This window comes from Lagopus muta, chromosome 16 (assembly GCF_023343835.1).
Source record: "Lagopus muta isolate bLagMut1 chromosome 16, bLagMut1 primary, whole genome shotgun sequence".
NCBI classification, from domain to species: Eukaryota; Metazoa; Chordata; class Aves; order Galliformes; family Phasianidae; genus Lagopus; species Lagopus muta.
Window position 1 is genome coordinate 5,217,806 of NC_064448.1, and position 21,923 is coordinate 5,239,728.

Sequence of the window (21,923 nt, forward strand, 5' to 3'; positions counted from 1 at the left end):
TGGATTTTTTCCTTCTCACAGGTTGATTTGTCCAGCAGGTTTTTCAGACATGCAAGGAATGAATAAGTTGTAGAACACCAGAAAGGATGAAACTGTCTCTGCTCACCTCCTGCCTACAAGGGTGAAGCTTGTGTTTCCGTGCTCAGCTTACGGTAGCGCAGTTTGAAGGGACGCATTTGTGCTAGCTGCAGGATGCAAACTAGTGGATGCATTTTCCTTGAAGAAGGCAAAGAGAAACTTCTTAACAACCAGTGCTGTCTGAGCAGGCACAGGTAGAAGCCATGAGGAGTGAAAGTCAGCCTCAGTGAATGCAGAGAATAAGTCATAGCAACAGCAGAATGTGATTCGCAGTCTTGAAGTTGAATGATGGTATGTCAGGTCAAGCTTGAAGTACAGGATAAAATATATGCAATTGCTAGTTATTTAAGCCATACTTTAGCTCTGTGGGCAGTCACAGCTGAACTCAGACCTATGCATTGATGCAATTTTGATGATTGGCCATCCTTCCATCACGTTATCATAAATAGCACTGTTAAATTTGACTTTGTCTTGCATATGAAGTCTTCCTGTACCTGTCTGTGCTTCTAAAGATCTTCTAAGCAACATAACTATCGCACCACCAAATTAAAATGAGTGTTAGACCGTTTGTATGCAGGGCACGTTTGCTCTTAAGGTTTCAGCTTTGTTGTCACTGTTCTTCTAGGCAACAGAGTTTCTTGTATGCATGTGGCATCCCAAGAGCTCAGTGGAGAGGGGGGAGCTAGAAGGCCAATCATCCTAAGCAGTTCCTCTCATGCCACTGTGTTAGAGACATTAAATTCCAGCTTCTGCCCTCTGCTAATCCCCTTCTGCTGCTGAAGGCACAAGAGCACACTTTCATGCAGTCCACTTGAAAGCTGGTTATTAATGAGATTCTCAAACATAAAGGCCAGTATTATCTGTTTAAAGCAGCAGTAAGATCTGAACTTTTGATGCTTCTTACAATGAGCTGCAAGAGGGCAGTTCAACGTGCAGAAACTTTTAAAAGCAGCTGCTAAGGGAGGTTGGTTTTGGGGAATAATGTTACCAAAGAGCTCTTCCAAAAATGAGTGGAGAGGAAAGAAAATTAGGGTAAGGGCAATAAAAAACCACCTCAAAATAGATTTGTAGATGTGGCCCTGTAATGTAGTAAGAACTTCACGCTTTGTCACTGCAGCACACAGCACAAAACCTGGAGAACAAGTCATTTCTGCAAAGCAGATGAATTCCTTGTAACTTCGGGGGGTGCAATGACATTATTAGAAAAGATGCTATAGGAGATTAAATATTGATTTTCCTCTCACTTTGTCACAGTGAGATGGAATTTTCCACAGTCGGCAGAAGCTTTGGAACTTCTTTAGGTAGCTCCCTGATTTACTAGCTTGATGCAGTAGTGTATTTTTATAGTATGATGTTTGGGTTGCTTTTTTCCCTTAAAAATGACTGTTCTGTTTAAAAAAAAAAAAAAGCTATGACTTAGAAATCTTCATTTATATACAAGAAGATTATAATCCCCATGGAGAAACTAGAACTGCAAAACTTCCTTAAAAGAGTCTTCATAAGTAAGCTACTAATAATTCCTTTCTTCATTTCCATTATTCAGACCATCACTCACATACTGATAGCTTCTGCCAGCACAGGATAATATTTTTCTGGTTAACTGGAGGTGAAAACAGCTGCTGAAGAGTAGATAAGTTGACTCTATAAATTTCATAACAGCCACCAAATACTAACTCTTGTTTATTCTGGACTAGCTATTGCCTCTCTTCCATATGCAGAAGTGGGAGTAGAAGTGGATACTTGATTCTCAGCTAATGCTGAGGTGGAGCTTTGCAGTATAGGGGCATTGAGGGCCAAATCCTCTCATCATTTAATACAATGACTGAAGACATCTTATACCTTTCCAAGAAGATGCAAAAACAAATACACCCAACTTCTTTCAAGTTGAAACTTTTAGAGCAGAAAGGGGTGAGGAACACATGCTTTCTGTTCTCCCCTTTTTTGTTGAAGGAAGCCTTGCATGAAACCAGATCCACTACAGCTACTGACTGAGCAAGCTGCTGCTATGAACTTGCTTTCATTTTGGGATGAAATCTGCCAGTAGTCAACTTCTCCCTGATAGTGGCCCTGCCGCCTTAAACAGGACCACTTCAATGCATTCCTTGTCCAATGGGATTGTAGTCTTCACACCAGTTTCACCTATCTTTTGCTGATAGGATCACATTCCTTCCTCTTCTCTGCCCTCTGACTCAGCCTTGCCCTGGCTTGCATATTTCTCTAGTCTCTTATCTCTTGAAATCTATGGATTTGAACAGAGCAATGATATTAGCCTACTCTGCTATGCATAGCTTAAGTGTGAGACCAACCCCATAGCTTCTATACTGAGTACCCAGCCTATGAGTTAGATAACTTTTAAATAAAGACTTATGTTAATCTATTGCAGTGATTCAATATCGAAGATGTGCATCCTATTTCCAACGTTCAGCTTCTACCCTTACCACTGAAAGACGTTTTTAAGTAAACATTTGCCTTGTATTAAATCACCTCCCAAAACTATTATTGGTAACTGGGTTGGGATCTGGCAGTATCTGTTATCAGCCTGCTTTATCTCTGAATCTACTACTGAACTCAACTTCAGTCCAGTTGCTTGCTTTTCCATTAACTGGAGCCTTGCAAGTGGTCAAAGCCAGCTGTTACTTTTATTTAATAAAAAAAAAATAATCACTGACACTTTTGTACTTTGCTTACAAAGGCATGATTTAAATAAGCTTCATCTTAGCCTTTCCACTACTCACAGGGCAACAGTGATGTTCTATAAATACAGTTATTTCTATTTCAGGTTCTACAACTGCTTCTGTTCTACTTTTCACTGACTCTGGGGAGGTTTGGTTCCTGCTTCGAGTCACAAGCTTAACAAAGAGACTTCTAGAAATTCCACTGTATAGATGAGATGCCCTTAATCTCAACACGCTGCACTAAGTCTTTAACAATAAAAATACATTAGGAATCCTGAGAGAAGTTACTTTCTGGGTGAAAATATTTAACCACACAACAATACATCAGTTATTGAAAAACCAGAAAGAAGGAAAGGCTGAGCTCTTGCTTTTCATTAGTTAAAGTTCAAACTCAGGCTGTGCTTTTTTTCCCCACCGTCTTCTCCTAGGATTCATAGGAGAGAACATCAGTGCAGGACTGCTTTTCTTATTTTGTCTTTGCAGTAACAGAATTATCATTTGAAGCAAAGAAAAGCATTCTGTAACTGCAGAAGGGTCAACAAACATAGCCTTGCAGTTTCTTTCTAAAGCTGTTATCTTCAAGTAATCTGTAATGCTTGCCAAGACAGCAGGAGGTTCAGATCATCCTGATAACCAGCACTTCCTGCAGGCTGTAGCCATTCTTCTGACATCTCAATTTGCTTCAAGCATCAATGCTCTGTAAGCTCAGTTATAAAGCAGAAGTCTTGTAGCACAACACCAAACCCAAGAACTCACTAGATGTCAGGAAATAACCTCTATTCATTTTAAAGATATAGAGAACGACAACACACCTCCCCACCTTTGAATGCCATACTTCCAGGATCAGCAACAAAACACAGTTTACAGGCTCCTGCCCATAGCATAAATGGAAGCTGGCAGTCTGAGTAGTGCATCACATTAGTAACTTACAGCTTTAATTTGATTTTAGTTACATAGCTTGATTTCACCAACCCTGCTTCCCTCACATCCACCTCTCTGAAAGGCCATAGGGTAACAAAGGGTGTGACTTTTATCAGTTGCTGACCAGTATTGATAGGATAGCAACAGGAGGCACTGGTTGATTGCATGATTACAGGCTCTGTTGGTAACTGCTCACTTTGATAACTCCTAATCAATTCTTTATGGTGCAGTCAGTCTGCTAGCCATAGGCATGAAACAGCTGTGGGTATGCAGAGTTACAGGAGTAGACTGCACATAACAGAGCAGGTTGAAAGTAGGTTCTTCAGTACAGCATACAGGTATGAAACAATGGGGGAGGGAACATGAAAAACTAAAACGACCTTTGGAGGAAACAAAAACAATGAAGTCCTAACTGTTTTGATGATAGAATGCTTTACAAAGGAAACCTTTACTGGAACAGGAAAAAAGAGCCCACTTTGGCAAAACCAAAGGAAAGCTCCGCATACACAAATGGTTCTGCTTTTCTTTCTAGGTAGACTTCCCTCCCAAACAAAAAATAAAATAAAAATTGCTGACTATCAACCTGAAGCTGCATGTTTAAAGAGGTGATGATTCAGCTGAAAACATTCTAATCCTTACTGCTGGCTACAGAAGTAGATATGCTTACGCTTCTGCATTGAAACTGCAGTGATATGCTTTTTTACAGAGCTATTTTATTCCAGAGATGATCCCTAGCTTTTAAAATTCCTAACCAAGTTTTATGCATCTCCAAGGCTCACAATCCATGGATCTAACACTTTGGCTCACATCTATTCCCTACTCTAACTGCAGTATATTCGAGTCTGGTATATGCATAATATTCTTCCCAGATTTGAAGATGACTTAACCACACTGTATCTGATTCCTCAATCCTACTCTTTATCTGTAGTCACCCATATTTACAAGCTTGGAACAGAAAAAACAATTTTGTCCTTATTATTTCCAGTTTGTTACCTTAAGTAATAAAAATGTTTTGTTCTGCATTAATATCCTGCCTTCGCTTTTTCTACTCTACAGGCCTGCGTAAATGAGGAGGAGCCAGAGGATGGATAAATCTTGCACTCCACCAAAGGTGCTGCAGGAAATAATCCCCTGTGGCCTGGGTCTATGGCAGAGGAAATGCAGGATGGTGAACTCCATTCCACTTTTTGTTCCTTGTCTTCTTTTCAAATGAAATGAATGTACATTGAAGAATGACCACACAGTCTGTTCTTAACTCTACAAGTGCCCTGATGAACCATTCCTACCACAGTGGGTGGTTCTAGCCAAATGGCACAGACTGGAAATCCTCAGGCAGAAGTTCACTAGGAGCCTGTCTCAAGAGATGCAGGAGAAGTCGGAGCTGCTTCCTTCCACCATGGATCCACAGAGAAGGAAACATTGCAACACCCCGGGACATCTCATGTTTTGTAGTTAGTTTCTTCCCTCTCTCCTTTCCTCAGTCTGGAAAGAGCCTAAATCCCCTTAATACAACTTCAGCTTTTCCCTGCCTGTATAAAACTGGGCAAGGGCTATTTGAGTTTAGGCTCTCTTACACACCCCACCTTTTTTTTTTTTTTTTTAATGTTGTAGATAAGAGATCTGCCCTTTCTCCCTTTTGTCCAAGACTCCCTCATTCTCTACTCCTTAGTAGTAAGGAATTTGGCTTGGATTCTAACATTGTGATTTAACTACTATAAATGCTGAACAGCTAAAAAAAAAAAAATGAACTAGTACAATTGCCAAATCTGTACTTGGTATGAACTTAAACCCATTGCAACATGCCAAACTTACAGCAGCTAGAGCCTACTCTGGGTTTGTCTACCCACATTAAGTTACTGGTATAGCCACGTGCACAACTGATACCTGCTGCAGGACACTGGTAAATGCCTAGTTCCTCGTGGATCATGTTTTTGTACCTGCTTTCTTTGCCAAGCAGCCACACTTACTCCAGGCACAGGCCCAACAGCTTCCTGCTGGAAAGTATTTTTAATGACAGGATAATTTTGAGGGGAGGGAGTGGGGAGGAAGAAAGGGGCAATAGAACTGTAATTAAGTTGCATTAATAAGCTGCAGCAAATAATTAAAAAGAAAAAAACCAGCATCCCTTTTGTTAGTTATATCTTCCAGGATGTTAAGCCTCAAGCAGGGGAAAAGAGTGCTTGTCTGCCATCCATGGCTTTCTTTGGCTGAAGCATTCCACAAGCTGTTGTAATTCTTTGTGTTGTCTAGCCTAAAACCATTTGGGATTCTTGAATAATGCTTTACAAAAGAGCCAAGCCAGAAGCCAAGCTAGGGAAGCAAAGTGCAAGGAAGTGATTAAAAAAAATAAAAACATTAAGTGCTAAAAGTCAAAGATACAATGATGCACTTTTCTTTGTACCTCCTCTAGTTTTTGTTAGCAGAAACATTTATCCTTTGCACTCTGACAAAACTCTCCTACTGGTCTGCTTGCAGTAGACTTACCCTAACTACTGCAAGACTACACAAAACCCCATACTCTGCTAGGGCAGCGACTTGTAGATGCCTGCATCTCCAGCATGCCACGAGATGAAGGAGCAACAGCTTTTTTTCCACAAGGGGGTTCCTTTAGCAGAGGCTAGGAGTGCCCTCTATTGGGGATAGGAAGCACTTGGGACTTCAACCAGCAAAAAAACTTGTACCTGCTCCTGAAGGGCCATTTTTTCCATAGAAACACTTAAAAACCTACAAGAAAATCCCAGAAATAGCTGGGCAATTTCACACCCTGTAGTCCTTTTGATGCTCGGCTACGTTCCAGGCTCTGAGCTGATGTTTAAGAGGAAATAGCACTACTCCAACACTGAACTACTTTTCACTCCCCCCTTCACAGATTAGCACATCCACTTACAATGCAGGCAGCTTTTGCTGTTACTTATAGTGGCAAAATAAAGGCAATGATAGCTTGAGCCCTGCCACAACACTTAGTTTAGCATGGTGATACAACTCTTCCCTACAAGAGCTGCCAGATACCAAAGATCCACCAACCCTCAGAGTTTGAGAGTTTAACCTGCTCAGCTGGTGGTTTCATCTTTGCCATGAGCTGCATTAGAATTACCTTCTCCTGAAAAGAAAAATGAAGAATACTTCCCCCTCACATGGCCTAGGGATGAGACTTCAGTCCTGTTTGGCATCCAGAGTTAGAGCCTGTGCTCCAGTCTCCATAGATGCTATTTAAGAGACAGGTACTAAAGTTCTCCATCAATTTCAGATGAAGAATTATTCTCACTTACACAACTTCACATATCTGGTCCTTATCCTCCCTTGCCTTGCAGCCAGGAATCTGGAGATCCCACACTGTCTTCTGTATTTCAAAGGAAATTAATGGACAGTGAGAATCTGCTTCTCCCACTTACGAGTTTCCATCCTTCACAACCATATCTATGTCTGGTTCCCCTCTAATATTCCAGGATCCCACCCCCACCAGTAGGACATTATACTGGAATCAGATACTCAGACCTTCATAAGACAAGCCTTTTATTCAGTTAAACAGAACAGAAAAATTTAAAAACATCTTCCCTGCAGTTAGCATGCTTACAAGTCTGTTACTACATGATAGAATATCTATTTAAAAACTGGTTTAGCCAGCAAACAGAAGCCCTAAAAAAAGTTTCCTTTGAAAAAAAATCTCTTAGCAAAAGATTAGACCTTAACAGCCAGTGAAGAGGCCTCACAAGAAAGTTTCAGATCCAGTGACCGAGAGCTCCAGAGAGTCTCTCAACATCTGCCTAGGATAATGAGCTGAGAGCAAAGAGGTTGGAGAAACAGAGCAGGGTTAAGTAGATTTGAGTACTGTTAAAAATAGTTTCTCCAACTGTTGAAAATTCAACAGAAAAAAAAAAAACAGAATTCAACCTCAGAAGAACTAGATTCTCCTTTCTATTTCCCCCCTCTCAATACATTCCTACTGAGCATCCTAGCTACTACTGAATGCATTTGGTATAAAAATACTCTAATTTTACCCACACTTCTGAAGGAATCCATCAGCCCTAGCAGGATATTCTCTAAACTACTAAATGAAGAGAACCAGACAGACAGCTGAACACAGCTCTTGATTTCAGTGCAGAAAAGGGATTTGTTTGAGAACAAGTATTTGGAGGATTACCTTCAGCAAAAACCTCATTTTGAAGGAAAAAAACTGGCGTAGTTTTTCTGGAGCAGTCCTACAGCAAGATCAGAGCTAATCACCAGCTCTTACTGGAAGCACTGCAAGAAAGGAGTTTGCAGGATAGCTTGGCCTAAAACAAGATTGCTCCAGTAACAAATGGTTTCTTTCTCTGCTGGCATAGGAGTGTATTTTAGACACTTATTTTTCCTTTTTGCACACTGTGGTTCAGGACATGAAAGTCCTCACACTTCCTTGGATGACTGCTCTGCAGATAGGACACAGTCTCAAGTTGAGGGCACATTCTCCACAAGCTACCAGATGGCCACAGGGAACGAATACAACAGACACATCCCTGTCCATGCACACTTTGCACATCTTCTCTTCTTGCAAGCGTCGGAGCTGTTCTTCTGTGCTCAATGGAGACTCCTCTTCACAAAAGAAAAAAGAAAACCCATAGTGTTAATGCTGTAACAGCTCTAGAGAGCAGATCATTTTGTTAAAAAGTCAGAGCAACTGCTCCTTTTTTCCAGAATGACAGCAGAAGTACTTTTCTCAAGCAGATTTCACTTAAGCATTATTAGCTACAGCTGTTATGAACTCCAGCTTATCTACTTAAGACTTGGTACACCTGCACATTGCACACTGAGCAGGGTGTATCAGTATCACTGTACTTCAATATATATCTGTGATTAAAGAAAACCCAAACTGTTTTAAGATAAGTCTGCATCACAAAGGAGCTCTAAATCCTGAGTAAGGTCTCTACATTCAGCCACAGTCCAGGCTACTGCACGCTCCTTTCCAAGACTAAGGAGAAATACAACCATCATGATACTGTTACTACAAAAGCTGTCCTCATTATGCCTGCACGTAATTCCCCCACCAGTCACCCCAGTGCACCTTTTTGCTGCACAGGTTGCATTTCTCCTCTTGAACTTGATGTTTCAGCCTCTCTCTGAACCGCATCTGTTTAACCAGGAAAGAAGGCATTAAACATATTCCTCCCCACCCTCTTCAGACAATGCTGCTTAAAGAGCTGAAATATCCTTATTTCAGTCAAGCAGTCTTTACAGAATTGTCAACCTTACACACTCAGCCTGGTCAAGCTGATGTTCCCTGGTGCTTATGTCAGTATGTCCTCATAAGGAGGTTAACACATGCCTATGCCTATCATCTTCTCAAAGCTTCCCCTCCACCCTCCCCTCAGAGGGTGGTGAGGCACTGGAACAGGTTGCTGAAGGAGGCTGTGGATGCCCCATCCCTGGAGGGGCCCAAGGCCAGGCTGGATGTGGTTCTGGGCAGCCTGGTCTGTGGTTGGTAACCCTGCACATAGCAGGGGGTTGAAATGAAATGAGCATTGTGGTCCTTTTCAACCCAGACCATTCTGTGATGATTCCACAGTTCCATCAGATAAGAGTCATCAGCTGCTTGTTCCTGTTCCTTTGCTACTGTTTCATCACTCTCAGTCTTGTGGAAGTCATTTCATTTTTGTCTGGACAAATGTAGCAGACCAATATGGAGACAGTAGCTTTAAAAAGCAGACTTGCTACTAAAGAAAGGCTAGCAGGAAACATCTTCAAATAAACTTCACTTATCAGACTCCATACAGCAGACACCACAAAATAGACATAGATAAACCAAGTAGAAAATGTAGTACCCAAGCCAAAGTGCAGCTATTTCTAATGAAGTCATTGATGCAATCTTAAATAGACCTTAAACGTACCTGTCCAAAAAGCCTTGCTTCGGGCAACTGCCTTAGTCAGCTGCACCCAAGGATGGCAATTTGTGCATAAGCCCCACATAATGCACACCTGCTACTGCAGTTAAGGGCTGCAGAAAACATCAAAGATGTCTGCACCACAGCCTACTGGAGACATTTCCTGTATCTGTATCAGTTACTCCAGTAATAACAGACTCTTCAGGTTTCTTTAAAAGTACCTCACTCTTCAGCCTCTCAAAGGAAGGCAGCCTTTGGTATGTACCTACTCTTAATTCCAGTCTAGGAAGAGGGAAAGCAGACCCACAAGACATTCATAACAGTGCTCAAGATAAAGTGAGTAAGAGGTTGAACATCCACCAAGAATGTGGGTGGGCAAATCAGTCAGGCATACCTCTGTTTTCCTCTGCACTGCTGCTCTCTTCCCATTCTGACCGAAGCAGATCAGAAATCAGTTCAGACTCAGAAAGGTAGAAAGTCCCAGTCAGTATGTATTTATTCTCTACCAGGCTAGCAACCCAAGCAGGGTTAAAGCCCATCTCCAGGACATTCTGTGCTACAGAAAACTGATCCAGAGAAGGAAGAGTCTGCAACTTCCAGTTCCTTAAAAGATCTGTAAAGTAGTAAACAGACTCTTCACAAAAAACAGTATGCTACTCTCTGAAACCATTACATATAAAGTGGCATTAATTTCCAAAGATTCAGGTTATCTATATAGATAAAGTAACATCAAGATAGACAGTTTCCACTTCCAATAACTCAGAAGAGCCAAGACAAAAGCAATTTCATAAGAATCAGGAGAGTAACTTCAGGTGTTTCATTCTCCAGCATCAGGTTTTTTTTTGCTCCAGTCCAACAGCCAAAATATCAGAACTGTTTTGGTGAAGATCAAGTAGAATCTCTCAATTTACACCTCTCCTGCCTCAGTCTAGCTGAAACATTCATCAGTAAATACTGAAATGCAAAACTCTGCTGGCAGTTCATTCAAAGGCTTAAAGATTTAAGCTCACCTATCAGACAGGATCTTCAAGAGAATGAGAAAAATCACTTTTCCACAGTTACAGGAGCCAAGGTTAACCTACTTAAGTTTCCAGTAGCAGATGAGGATAGATCCCCAAGGCTAATGCTTTCATAAACAGCAGGGACCTTCTAGCTATTCTCTGGCCTGCTTAAAATGCTGTAGTCTAAAAGATTCAGACAAGCATCACAGAACTGACAAGTAGAAGTAAGATGGGACAAACAAGTCGTTACCCAGACTAGCTAAATACAATTGGTCTTAAACAGGCTAGGAGGCCTTACAAGAACAAGTACTTCTTCTGCTAGAGACCATTTCCCAAGAATAAAGGAGAATTGCTTCTAAAATATCAGAACATTAAGCACCAACTCTGAACATACAAGCAAGAGTGGGGTAGAAGAAAAAGATACAACACTTAAACAGAACAGCACTAACCTTGGTAAGCAGAGGACCCTCGTCCCATCTGATCCCTGGAATCTCTCTGAAAATGCCACAAGAAAAATGTGCTCAGAACTTCCCAACAAACTCTCATTCACTACACACAAAATATTTATGACTCACTGGAGGTGGAGTGCTGGCAAAGGACTCTTGAACACTGCTGACAAATTCTCTCCCCATTGATCGCAACAAAAATTCACACCTACAAGCAGAAAGATTTCAATGTATTTGTGCAGAACCTCTTAAGAGTGGGTAAGAAGGTAGTAGGGTTAAGCTTAGAATCAAGCAGTGCCATCAGTTTATGAGCCATTACCAGCACACCTGTGACTCTCAGCTGGTAGTACTTCTGCCTTACAAAACAGAAGAGTAACTGAGTGGAATGCACATGTGTCTCTTGGTCTTGCTACAAGGGACACTTGTAAGCCAAGATATTTACCTTGGATACCATTTGGCATGTTCCCTCCAAGGGTCATCTCCGAATGCCCAGTTCCTCATACCTCCATCACAGTAAAAACACCTCACCACATCACCTTGGCCTGTAAAAGACATTACAAGACAGTTTACCATCTGATACAACCTATGCTCTCCTAGCTCTAATCAGAACCTGGGGAGACTGAGCACAAATCACAGGCTACAGAACAGAGGAGCACATGACAGCTTATCAGCATCACACAAGTTGTTTAGGGGCACAAAGACAACAGAACTCCCACAGCTGCAGCCAGCTGATTCCAGAACTGGGTCACAAGGTAACAAGCAGTATGCATGGGAGCACCACAGTTCACTTGTACACCAACCATCCAGCTCCCTCTTGCCAGGATTTAGAGTACAGCTGTAATTGTACCTATGAACATTTCCTTACCATGACCTGCCATAAATCAATAGCTGGTGTAGTCAGCATACATCGCTTCTGGTTTATAAGGCATAAAAATTTGACACAGGACATTCCCAAGCTATCCCACCCTGCTACTGTGCTTCAACTCACCATCCAAGAGGTGGAATTAAAGCCAAGCACAGTTAAGAACTGTCTACGAGTGCCCTATCTGAAGGTTGATGAAAATTTCAGTGAAGTCTGCCAGTAAGTGTGGGTTACAGACATGATCTTCCAAACACACTTGTGTTAAGAGAACTGTTTGAGTGCTCATTTCCAGAATTCTCCAGCTCAAGTAACTGCAGGAGAGTGCCAGAACAGACTGCTTCCTAATGATCCCTAAAGTGAGCCTCTCTGCTGAGCTCTTACTCAGCTGCTCTACAAGTGACCCAGTCCAACAGAAATGGGATTTCAGCTCCAGACACTGCTTTATAGTTTGTTCTGTGCTCCTGGCCAAGCTGCTCTTTTTTTATGCTTCACAGCTTAAAAGACAAAAGCAGTAGATCAGATGTACTGCCTATATTGCTCGTGTTACATGCTGCTTCACCTCCACTGCTGCACCCTGAGCAGATAGGTGCAGATTCTTAGTATTTAACTGGATTTACAGCAAGGTTACAGTTTCAGTGAAAGTCTCACAGAAGTTGACTTAAACAGAAGTTGACTTAAGAAGCCAGCCACTTTCTCCAGCTGGACAGAAAGATCAGATCAGTTAGACTTTCCAGTGTGCATGTTGCTGTGCCACATCTCAAATTCACCACAAGGAAGACTGCCCTTCCATCTTCACCAAGTAGTTAGAGAAAGGCAATTCAGTTTCACTTCAGCAGTGAGGGCATGAGACATTTGGGATATACAGTCCCTCCCCACACACACAAGAAGTTGTTTCAGTAATAAACATGGAAGTGTCTATAAAGCCTAATCTGCAAATATGAAACCAATAGGTTCCTTTACCATATGGAAGAAAGGATGTTTCCAACAGAAGTATCACTATATTAGACAGCAAGGATTCCCCACCCCCACACACAGTATTGAATTGCAGTCAATCATGAAGGTACTGTAAAGTTTTTTCCAACTTCTCAATCCAGGAAACAGTACTGACTCAGACATGCTTCCTAGCCAGCATAGCCCTCTCTAGGAGAAACAGCTGAGGATGTATACTTACATGCATACAAGAAATATTGCATATTTTACTCAAAAGTATTTTTAGTTTGGTAATACAAGTCCTTATGGCAACAAACCACAGTGACAGCCTAATTTGCCACCTTACAAGTCTTATTCAAGTTTGCATTTTTTTATTTTTGAGAAGGCTGGAGTGCAAGACAGAGCTTATGAAGCACAGCATATCAAGAAGTGCCTTGGGTTCTTCTAAAAGCACAGGTAACAAATAGGTTTGCTGAATCTTTAAGCACACATTCTCATTCTGGTAAAAACTGGTTTAAAACTTACTGCCTTTCCATTCCTGCTAGTAAGAAAAGACTTAGTGGACTCATCAGCATCCAAACCAGATACCAGCACAGAAGTGAATTCTGCCCAAGTGGTAAGACAGAATGGAACACACAGAAGGATGTGGTTTATAACTGTACCAGATGCACTTGCAAGTATTTGCACAAGCAAGAACATGAATACACAGTGATATCTTCAAAAGTTGACTTGAATAAGAGCTAAGAAAATGCAGTAATTAAAGTAGTGCTTGAGCTAGGAAAAAAGCTGCAAATTCAGTAAGCTTTCTTTGATGCCTAGGTAGCTACAAGCTGGTATAAGAGTATCAGCTGGTTTACACTCGTACCATCAGAACAGAGCCAGAAGAGACTCACCACTAAAGTGTTAAAAACATTTCAGCATGAAGTCACAAGCAGTACCTACAACAGCAACACCAACCACCATTTTAAGTTACTATGGGATACTGAATCTGAACCAAGATAGTAGTAGAAAGTACCCTTGCAACACATTTGCTTTTATGAAGGCACAGTGTAAGAGCAAAACAAATACATTCTGCTTTACAAGGGATCACATTTACTCCAGAGCCTTCAAACACATTTTTGTGACACATTTTTCTCTGTTGACCTACAGTGTCAATGTAACATTCACACTACACCATTAAATACTGTTCACAGAACCTCCAGTGACTTCATTATTTGCATTCCAGAGCAGTCCAGCTAAACAGTCCAGCTAAACTGAGCTTACCTCAGCTCCTCTCCCTTTCTAGCTCTTGCTAAGAAGTGACAATTCTTCCAACATTTGGCATGGTAAATCAAAACTCAACTGTGAATGCCCCATACAGGAATTTTATGAATGTAGTTTCACAGCATTACACAGACAAAGAAAAAAAGAGACTTTACCGGGTGTTCCTACCTGTGTAGAAGAATCCTGCTCTAGCCAGTTGCTCAGGATGCATCTCAGTATACCGTGGCCAGTTCTGAAATGTTGATAGTCTCATCTCCTCTGTTACCATTTCTGGGTATTCTGGTTGGTTGGGCAGGGCTGTCTCCTCACTGTCTATCCTCTGCAAGAGGCTGAGGAACTGCCCATCTACACTGTCAAACACTCCCCGAGTGCAAACCTGTCGGTCCCAAATAGCTTCATGAGAAATGAATTCACAGAAAGGGAAGAACTTCAGGTGTTCCAATATTGGGCAATCACCAGGCTCCCAGTCTTTCAGGATGCCACCACAGCTGAAGCACTGTACTTGATCTCCTGGACCCACAAAGAAAAGGCCAGCCTTGGCCAAATCCCAGGCAGACACTGGTGAGCTGCGTGGCCACTGTGAGAAAGTGCTCAGCCTCCTTGCTTCGTCCCTCATGCTGGAATTGAACAGCTGGCAGCAAGTAGTCCTGAGATGAGTCCCTTCTGCTGGTGCTGTGTCTGCCATGTCCTCGTCCTGAAAGAGGAATGAGAATCCAGAGCAGTCAGCTGGATTCCTGGTGTCAGGCTGAACTCACCCTGTGTTATTTGTTCTACATCCCCACAGCTCATCCCCATGCATATTCTGGAATGCTCGTGGTCTTTACACAGCTGAGCTTGTTTCAGAATTGCAGCTCAGTCAGAGGTCTGGTGCTTCTGGACTTTGCTGCTCAAGTTTTGCTGAATCCTCACTAGTAAGTCTGAAAGGAAGACACTCGCACTTTCTGATCCCTTCAACCAATTCACAGGAGAGAGGCTTGCAGGAACAATAATAGAGGGGGAGGGCAAAACCTACACTGCCTCTTGCTGAGCCAATCCAGCTTTCAGACTGTATTTAATCCCCAGTTATTTTGTTCAGACTTTAACATCAAAAAAAGACTGCAGCCCACCCCAGAAAGACAGTAAAAACACAACAACCCTTTCAGAAGGGACCACATAAAGCCACATAAAGAACACATAAAGAACAGCCACACTCAAACAGGCATCCTCTCAATATCCAATTAACAGCTAAGTGCTGCAGGATATCAGCAGCTGCAGGATATGAGCAGATTTCTCAGAGCCTTATTATGAGAATTAAACATTACATGTAGAAATGTCTCTATTATGGACTATCCTCCAGGAAGCAATCTAAAATAATTAAGTCCAGCTTCTAGAGGGAGGAGTCAGTCAAGGAAAGGTAAGACATGAAACTTCTTGCACAGAAGCAACACAGGCAGAATATGAAGCTATTGAATTCCAACTCCTCCAAGCCCCCATCCTTCCAGAGATAAGTCCTTCCCTGCACAATTAAGCTAAGACAACTCAGCTATTGCTTCTAATGCTGGTTACGTGGACAGCAAATACACCTCCAAAGGTCACACAGTTACACAGCCAAGAATTTAACCAATTTAACTAATACTTAAAGGAATCCCCTTGGAGTGAAATCACTGCAGATATGACTAAATGACAAATACAGTTTACTGTTATTTTTTGAATTAAGCATCCTGAAAATCCTTTCACTACCCAACCCAGTAGGTCAGCTCCTCCCAAGGAAAAGGAGACTTCTGGTTGTCATAAACAAGCATTTAAGCACTCAGAGCCATTGCACTACACATGCAGATTAGAAACTAAATACACTTACACACCTAAAGAAATACATCATTTCAAAGCTGACATACAAACCAAGAGTTTAAATTGCAAGCTAACTACTGCAGCACACTGAGTACACTATAAAAAACGTTTACACAAAGCACACCAGTATAGCAGCTTACTCTGCAGCAAGCATAGTCATATAAGACCTAAGAGGCACTTAGGCCACCAGCATCTCTAAAGGGTTGTTCCTCTGAAATATGCACTGCAGGACATCACAGGGAAAAAACTTACAGGGCATTTTAGTTGCCAGACCTGTAGGGAAACTTAATAAATCTGTTTATCATAGGTATTGCACAGTGAGATCTTAAAGGCCAAAAGGATGCTTGCTCAGCTTCACACTTCTCAACAGAAACAAGCAAGGAAAAGGAAGTTCATTAGAAATCAGTTTTTTTTCCTATAACCATAATTGTGGAAGACAATTTCAAGGAAAACAACTCTACATACTTGTTTTAGAAACTGTTTTTGTTTAAGATGTTGTAGCAGTTACTGAGAACTACACTGCTGATGTAAAGTAAAATCCATAGGAAGACAAACCAAGAAGCTGCATTAGCATCAACACACAGCAGAACTCACTGGCTGAGCAGTTTACAAGCAGAGTTTTTCAACCTGCACAGCAGGTTCTGGGTCTCAAAACACAGAAAAGTGACAGAGACTCAGTGTTAGCTGCAGATCCACAGCTGGAGAGCTGCTCTCATCACGGGCCCAGGCCAAATGAGAATTTTGATCTTCAGAAGACAAAAAGCATTGTTTTCCACATAGAAAATGACCAAGAATTATTATAGGCTATTTCCACTTTGTAAGAGCATGTTACAAGCACTGTAACAAGCCTCACAACAAAGCTACAGAAAGAAAAGGATGGAGTTACTACACTTTAACACTTCACAGGAGAAGTAAGTTGTTTGTTTTTTAAAGCACAACCAGGGAGGAAGAAAAGGTATTTCAGTATGGAAAACATGCCGTGGTTCAGAGACATTTGATTCTTTGCAAAGCACAGAGATAACTAATAACAACGGTCTCTCAACTGAAACTTGAAGTTACTATAACATGAGTAAGAGAGAATGCTCTCCTATTAAACACTGTTTATCTTTACTCCATAACCTACTTTTAAAGCAACACCACAGTTAATAGAAACCATACTCTCTAACAAAAGCAGTAGAAAAGTTATTAAACAACAAAAGAGCTTTGCTTACCTGAAGCAAACAACAAATCACAACCAGGAACAGCCTCTCTTAACCCCACAAGGCTCAAGCCTATACTCCTCTCAGCAACACACACACCTTCCACAAAAGCAGCTAAAACTCTTACGAGATGTAAGTGACCCTACCTGCCACTGAGGCCATTTTAAACGCTTCATTTTCCCCTGATTGGTTGGTTTTGTTTTGAAATTCACTATTGGCTAAGTGGCCCGATTTGCATCTCTATAAGTGTGAGCCACCAGGGAAAGATAGGGAGTTAATTTCAAGTTTCTTGTGGAAGGTAATCGTTCGAGTCCCTTAGAAATACCTCAGTCTTGTGGTGAGGTTAAAACCCCAAGAAACAGAATGCACCTCAGCACTTGTGAAGACATACAGATGAATCGCTATCCATACAGGTAGCAACAATTGAGTTGTGCACGGCACTGGGCTCAGCTTAATGACTCCAAAGTGGGATGGATCTGTTACACACTTCAAGTACAAACACATTCAGCGTGCCCCCGATTTTGCAGATGTTAAATCCACTTTCTAATAAGAAGCAATTAAGTACTTGCTTGAAGGCTTGAAGACTCTGTGCTTCAGCTTTCTTGTCCCTAAAATAAGGACCAGTATATTTCCTAGCTCACAAACCTGGTCTAAGGATTTATAGTCTGATGCTGGTGTCTATTAAAACCCCTTTGGAATCTGGCATTGTAATGCAGTCTTGAAGTAGAAAAATATTCCTCCATGGCAAATGCACAGACATCTTAATACAGCTTTCCAGAAGCTACAGGGAAACTGAGGGATTTTATTGTCTGCTGAGTCAGGTTCAAATATTGCTTTTGCAACGAGGTATTAAGAGGGAGTTGCTTTCAAGCCAGAGCAGATGACACTATTCTATACCACAACAGGAAAGCATGTTTTTTTGCTAAATTGATAACATTTTGTGCAACTATGAGCTTTTTCTTTAATTTCTATTGATACAAAAGCAGAGACAAACACAACCACATTCTAAAAGGAGGTTGTTTGGATGTAAGTTCTGACATATATCAAATATTTCAGAGCACGTCACACAAGGGCGCGACAGCAGCTCCCTAGAATGGTGACAGCCCTGAGCACCAGCAGTAATGCTCTGACCACAATGGCGTTACTTTATCTTTTTCACCTTGCTCTCACACAAGCATGTTTTGCACCTTAAAATTTCCAAGAAAATGTACTGTGAAATGAACAGATAATATCAACAAGAATTCACTGAAGAATGCTTGATTGCTTTGCTTTTACTTTGGGAATTAACACCAATTCTTGTTACCATCACGTCTCTACGATTTGAAATCTTCCTATTCCTTTGCATTCCTGTAGTCATAATTCAGAATAAAGAATTTTAAGGTCAGTTTTGAAAGGTGCAATTACTTGGAAATGTGTTTATCTCCATGGCTTTTGTGGCTGAGAAGATGCACGCAGCTTATTCTGAAGAATGTCTTTGGGAAAGCATAATTTGCCCATTAGCAAGAGAATGGGCACAGGTGTCTTATGCTTGCAAAAAACGATAAACTGAGATTTTTGTTTTAAGAAAAAAGATCCACGTGTCCTTTTCTTACAGGCAAGCTTTTGCAAACATTTTACTTTAAAAAGTTGAAACTTTTAAAAATTAAATACGTTTATGAAAATCCCTTGAGCAGTAGGGGGCAGTACTTATATGCAACATGTACAGAACTGTAACACGTGGAACTGGCTCTTTTTAATTTGTCCATCATGAGTTTATATGTAATCCACATTTTCATCTGCTCCACATCTCCTGCTCTTGAAGAATATATCGTAAAAATGTGAAGTACAGAACGTACAAATCCCTCCTACAGAGGTTGTGTGAGGGCTCTATTAATGGGCAGTTGCAAATCACCTGCCCATAGGTAAGAATCATTAGTTGTTCTCAGGAAGTATTTTACAAGCTATGACCTGCTTCTAAGCAACTTTCTTCTAAATGTGACCTCGGGAAGTGTTGGGAACGTGGGAGGCTCCTCAATCTGCCTATTTCATGGCCATGCCTATGAAGCATGTTAACAGTCTTAAGGCAGATGTCAGGGAAGCTGTCACAGAAAGCTTAAAAGATCTGACTGTGGCACATGGAAGGTAGTTGTGATGCACTGCAGTGTTGTGGTAGAGGTGTACTGAGTTGCCTAGCCTTTGCAACCACATTGCTGCTAGGGAAAGCCCCTGGGGTGATGGTGACTGGAGATATGGTTCCATGTTTGCTTTGCTTCGAGGGCAAATCTCTCAAAATACATCACAGATATTCTTCACTTCCATTTAAAAGGTGGTGAAGTTGAACACGCGGAAGCTGAGTAACCTGTCAGGTTTGTGAGGTGCCTTGGGCAGTGTCAAGAACGAGCTTTTCTTTTTCTGTATTGTCATTTCCCTATCCATCAAGCCTCTTAGAGAGGGAAAAGCAATATTAAATTTCAGAAGAACTGGAAGGGGGCTCCTAAGACAATTTTAAAAATTTCTGGCAGTGATTATTAGCTGTGAGTCTTGTTGTTGTTACTGTTAATACACCATTCTTTTAACATCATGCAATCTTCAAGACAGGCTTAAGGTTAGCTTTCTGTGGGGAGATGCTCAGTTTTTGGAGAGAGCATTTCACCACCAAAGGAAAGCTCAGAAGTACTCCTACTGAGGTCACTGCAGCAGAAGAAAATGAAGGGACAAGTCTGCTGAAGAAAGAAAGAAAGAAATAAGCCAGCATGCTGAAGGATAGATTTGGAGGTTTTATTTTAGCCCACCAAAATATTGAAAGCAAATACCATATTCAATAAAGTGTTTTATGCAACTAATATTTATCTTTTTCAGCAATTTGAGTATATTTTTAGTTCTTTTTCAGAGGATTAAGGCGTCCTAATGAGCTTTTGAGCTTGTCTTAAGCCAAGGAGTGCAATGAACTACAGAAAAAACAAATGTTGGAAACAGAAAATATCAGCTAGGATTGACAGCATCACCACCATGCCCCTGTATGAGGAAAGTGGTAAATTCTACATTGCTGAGCTCATTTCAAGGATTACTGGACACACATGCTAGGCAGTGACTGGAAACTCTCTAAGAAGAAATGAATGTAAACACAGTCGTAATATATTTGCTATTATCAGGCTGATTTGGAAATAAAGTAATCAGTAAATGCAAAGGTTAAAGTATAGCTGGAGACAGCAAGACAAATGGTCTTAAAGTTAGCAGGAAGTACCAACAACTCACATTTTCCTAATGCAAAAGTAAAAAATAAATCCACAAATATATATATATATATATACACACAAATATATATATAAATAAATTCACAAATGTGAATTTGGACATATACATATGACATACATATATATATGACATACACTGTCTTTTAACCTAAAAAAAAAAAAAACAAGAATAGCCTAACAGCTTTAGTTTGCTGTACCTTAGGATGTTGAAGCAAATAGAGTGTTCACATGCTGCCTACATACATTCATGGCATTCATAGCTAAGATGATTCATAGTCATACAGTTTCTATATCAAGACTAGTGAACATATACAGTCACATACACTTTAAAGCAGTGCCCAGAAGCATCCAGGACTATCCTTTCCTTCTTTCTTTCTGACAGATGTTCCACTCTCATGCCATGCTGTTTGCTTTTTCACACTTGTTACTGAAGCAATGTCCCTAGATGGCCTTTCTGGCACATGCAGGGATTCTTGGGAGCAGATTTACCTACTTTACACATTATACACATATTGAGAATCTAATTTTGATCCATTTTTTTTCTCTCAAATGTGCTTATATTGTATGTATCTGCTGACTGTAAGTGGTATATTCACATCATGAAACCTACACAAGAAGTATGTTTAAAGGCAACAGAGACTTACCAAACTAAATCTCTGCACGTATGTTGACACTTTCAAGAAAAAAACACACACAAAAACAGGCTTGTGGCCAAATTAAGGACATCCCCATCCTCCAAACAGACGTCAGGCACCTCTGTAAGGTGTGAAAAGATAGTTTCAGTATCACTGTTAATCAGTTAACATTGTTACAAGTCCGTTTATTGCAGCAGTTTCCAAAGTTAGACATTACATTCTAGAAATCTCCAATAGTAAATAAGATCCACTGTTGTATAGGAGCGTTGGAATGAAACTTTTTATTGCCATCAGAACTCAAATAGGTATAAAAAATTATTATACAAGTTTCTGAACAATACTAAATCACCTAAGAAACTGCAGGACCCTGGGGAAGGCATGAAATGCCATTTTGTTGTGTGCAGCACCTATTAATTTTATCCTGCCCAAAGGATTCTAAGTAGGATTCTGACAGCTATCACGAAATTCCAGCAGTTCTAGTCATTGCATATTCCATCCATTTAGTAAAATGAAACCACTAGAAATAATAGAAGGGTTAGAAGGCTTTTATTTCACCCGATTTCTTGTTCAGGAAATGCCAGGCTTCCCTAAAAACTACAAAGATACAACTTTGGCCCTGTGGGGTCACAACTCAGCAGGCTTCTCCAGCACCGTGTCCTCAGGCTCTCTCAGAAGGGTGCACGGATGGAGGTCAACAAACCACTTCTCAGCCCTCTGAAATCAGCATCAACCGTGCTGAAGGGACCGAGAATTCACCTCCATTCTCCCAAAGCAACAGCTGGAAGGAAAATAAGGTGACTTAACCCGACAAAAAGCCACGGCAGAGCGCGGGCAGGCAGCAGTCGTGCTGGCGCGATGCTCCACAGGGCGCTCTGCGGCAGCGGCTGCTCGCACAGAAGGCTGCGCTCCCGGGGCGCAGCTCTTCGCCGCCTTTTCCTCACGGATCTCACATCGGTGCCAGCCCCGCGGCTCGCCAGAGCCAGGAGCCGACGTCC

The 21,923-nt window shown here is 41.2% G+C and overlaps 2 protein-coding genes across 7 annotated transcripts in view; one reads left to right on the plus strand and one right to left on the minus strand.

Annotated features, from left to right (window-relative positions):
- NKAIN4 (sodium/potassium transporting ATPase interacting 4) overlaps window positions 1-6,055 on the plus strand; it is a 47,433-nt gene extending 41,378 nt beyond the window's left edge. Inside the window, exons 7-8 of one of the 6 annotated variants that reach the window (XM_048962912.1) lie at window positions 4,207-4,279; window positions 4,731-6,055. In XM_048962912.1, the coding sequence (XP_048818869.1) occupies window positions 4,207-4,210 (4 nt within the window). In that variant the 3' untranslated portion in view covers window positions 4,211-4,279; window positions 4,731-6,055. The other 5 variants (XM_048962913.1, XM_048962908.1, XM_048962909.1 and 2 more) reach the window with 5 other exon arrangements.
- A 1,115-nt stretch (window positions 6,056-7,170) lies between these two features.
- BIRC7 (baculoviral IAP repeat containing 7) lies at window positions 7,171-17,185 on the minus strand. Its single transcript, XM_048963386.1, has 8 exons — window positions 17,073-17,185; window positions 14,203-14,728; window positions 11,422-11,521; window positions 11,109-11,187; window positions 10,983-11,028; window positions 9,927-10,145; window positions 8,716-8,781; window positions 7,171-8,246 (listed from the first exon to the last, which is right to left on the minus strand). The coding sequence occupies exons 2-8, from the start codon at window positions 14,717-14,719 to the stop codon at window positions 8,044-8,046; spliced, it is 1,230 nt and encodes a 409-aa protein (XP_048819343.1). The 5' UTR covers window positions 14,720-14,728; window positions 17,073-17,185; the 3' UTR covers window positions 7,171-8,043.
- Between the last annotated feature and the right edge of the window lie 4,738 nt (window positions 17,186-21,923).